At 56.6% G+C, this 1,757-nt stretch overlaps 1 protein-coding gene across 1 annotated transcript; it reads right to left on the bottom strand.

Moving 5' to 3' along the window:
• Positions 1-495: 495 nt before the first annotated feature.
• Positions 496-1,164, bottom strand: LOC105310936 (tyrosine-protein kinase ZAP-70-like; the record flags this gene model as incomplete). Its single annotated transcript, XM_011387015.2, has 3 exons — positions 496-649; positions 740-880; positions 972-1,164. Coding segments are annotated over 3 exons (451 nt in total), but the record flags the coding sequence as incomplete, so codon positions are not given.
• Positions 1,165-1,757: the final 593 nt, after the last annotated feature.

The following is a 1,757-nucleotide window of genomic DNA, read 5'->3' on the forward strand; positions in this document are numbered from 1 at the left end:
CACATAGTCAGTGTAGGGTGACAGCTTATTTGGGTGTGCGTTGGATGTCGTCTGATGGGAAGTTGGGATATTGATGGTGGTAGGAGTTGGTGTGTTTGAGTGTTAGACTTCACCCAGAGGTGAGGTTTTGAATATATTGAGGGTTTGTGTGCTTTGGTTTTGGTCTGTCTGGGTAAATGTCCAAGGACTGAGGAAGTAGATACTGGAGTATTATCCCACACCTGAGGGTCAGTAGCCTTTTTGGGGTAACAGCATACTATCTTGGTTAAGCATTGCAGAACTGATGTGCTGCTGAGTGCTGGCTGTGGGGCACTGAGTTTTAGATGCTGGAGCACTGGGTGTCCACAGGGGGCTGTGGCCACTGGAGGGTCAGTGTGTCAGAGAGTCGAGCACAGACGTAGGGAGACTAATGGTGCTAAGTGTTGGCAATGCTGGGAACTGGTGAGCATCTCTAGGCAGGACGACACCAGGGGGTCAGCTGAGACCTCCCCACCCAGCTGTCCTCACGGCCACGCCCCCTGCCCACAGGTACTCACCTGTATGTCCAGCAGTCGCTCATGAGTGCATACATTTCAGGAGGACACTCTGGCGGGCACTCCATCCGCTTACCCTTCTCGATGAAGGAATTGACCTCGGGGCCCTTCATCTTCTGCTCAAGCGAGAGCCACATGCACACGTCAGTGACCAGGGCTCCTCACCCCCTCCCACCTAGCAGCCCACCACCTCTGCCCATGCCTGCCTTGTATGGCTTCTGGCCGTAAGAGAAGGCCTCCCACATGGTGACCCCATAGCTCCAGACATCGCTGCGGCTGGAGAACTTGCGGAAGTTGATGCACTCGGGCGCGTACCACTTGAGTGGCCACTTTCCAGCCGAGCGGGCCTGGGGAGGAGGAGATGCTGCCAGGGCGGAGCTTGGGGACCCCCCACCCACCTGTCCCATCCACTTGGGCACCAAAGGGGTGGGGACTCACAGTGTAGTAGCTGTCATCGGCACCCAGGGCCTTTGAGAGGCCAAAGTCACTGATCTTGGCGTAGTGCCGGTTGACCAGAAGGACATTGCGGGCCGCCAAGTCTCGGTGCACAAAGTTCTTCTCCTCCAGGTACTTCATCCCCATGGACACCTGGTGCAGCAGCTCCACCACATTGCTGACAGGGATCTCCTCCCTGGGATGCAGAGGAAAGCAGGGTCAACGGGGAGGGGACAGCCCACATTCCCAAGGAGGCCAAGCCCACATCTCTGAACCAGCCGGGCAAGTGTTCATACTTATGAAGCAACTGCTGTGTGCCAGGCACAAGGCTGTGGACACTGCAGTGAACACACAGGCAAAGCCTCTGCCCTCGGGTGGTCTCAAGGCTTTAAATTCCACCCACGTGCTCCAATTCCCAAATTTGTACATTTGCCTGCATCCTCCATGTGCCCTGAGGAGGGTGTCACGGGCACCTCAAAGATAATAAGGCCAAAGCTAAGCTCCAGATTGTTACACACACACACACACACACACACGCACGCACGCACGCACACGCACGCACGCACATGCACACACACGCACGCACGCCGCCTCTTCCCCTCCCCTATCCCCTCTCGTCTAGCAGCTCCATCCTCTCACTTACTCAGGCCAGAAACCCCAGCCTTGCTCTCAGCTCTTCTCACACCTAACATCCAATCTGTCAGCAAGGCCTGGCAGCCCTGCCTGCACAATCCCTCCAGAACCCTCCTGCTTCTCAGCTTCTGCTACCCTGGTCCGGCCCCCATTATC

The sequence above is a fragment of the Pteropus vampyrus genome, unplaced genomic scaffold, assembly GCF_000151845.1.
Source record: "Pteropus vampyrus isolate Shadow unplaced genomic scaffold, Pvam_2.0 Scaffold17081, whole genome shotgun sequence".
Classification (NCBI taxonomy): Eukaryota; Metazoa; Chordata; class Mammalia; order Chiroptera; family Pteropodidae; genus Pteropus; species Pteropus vampyrus.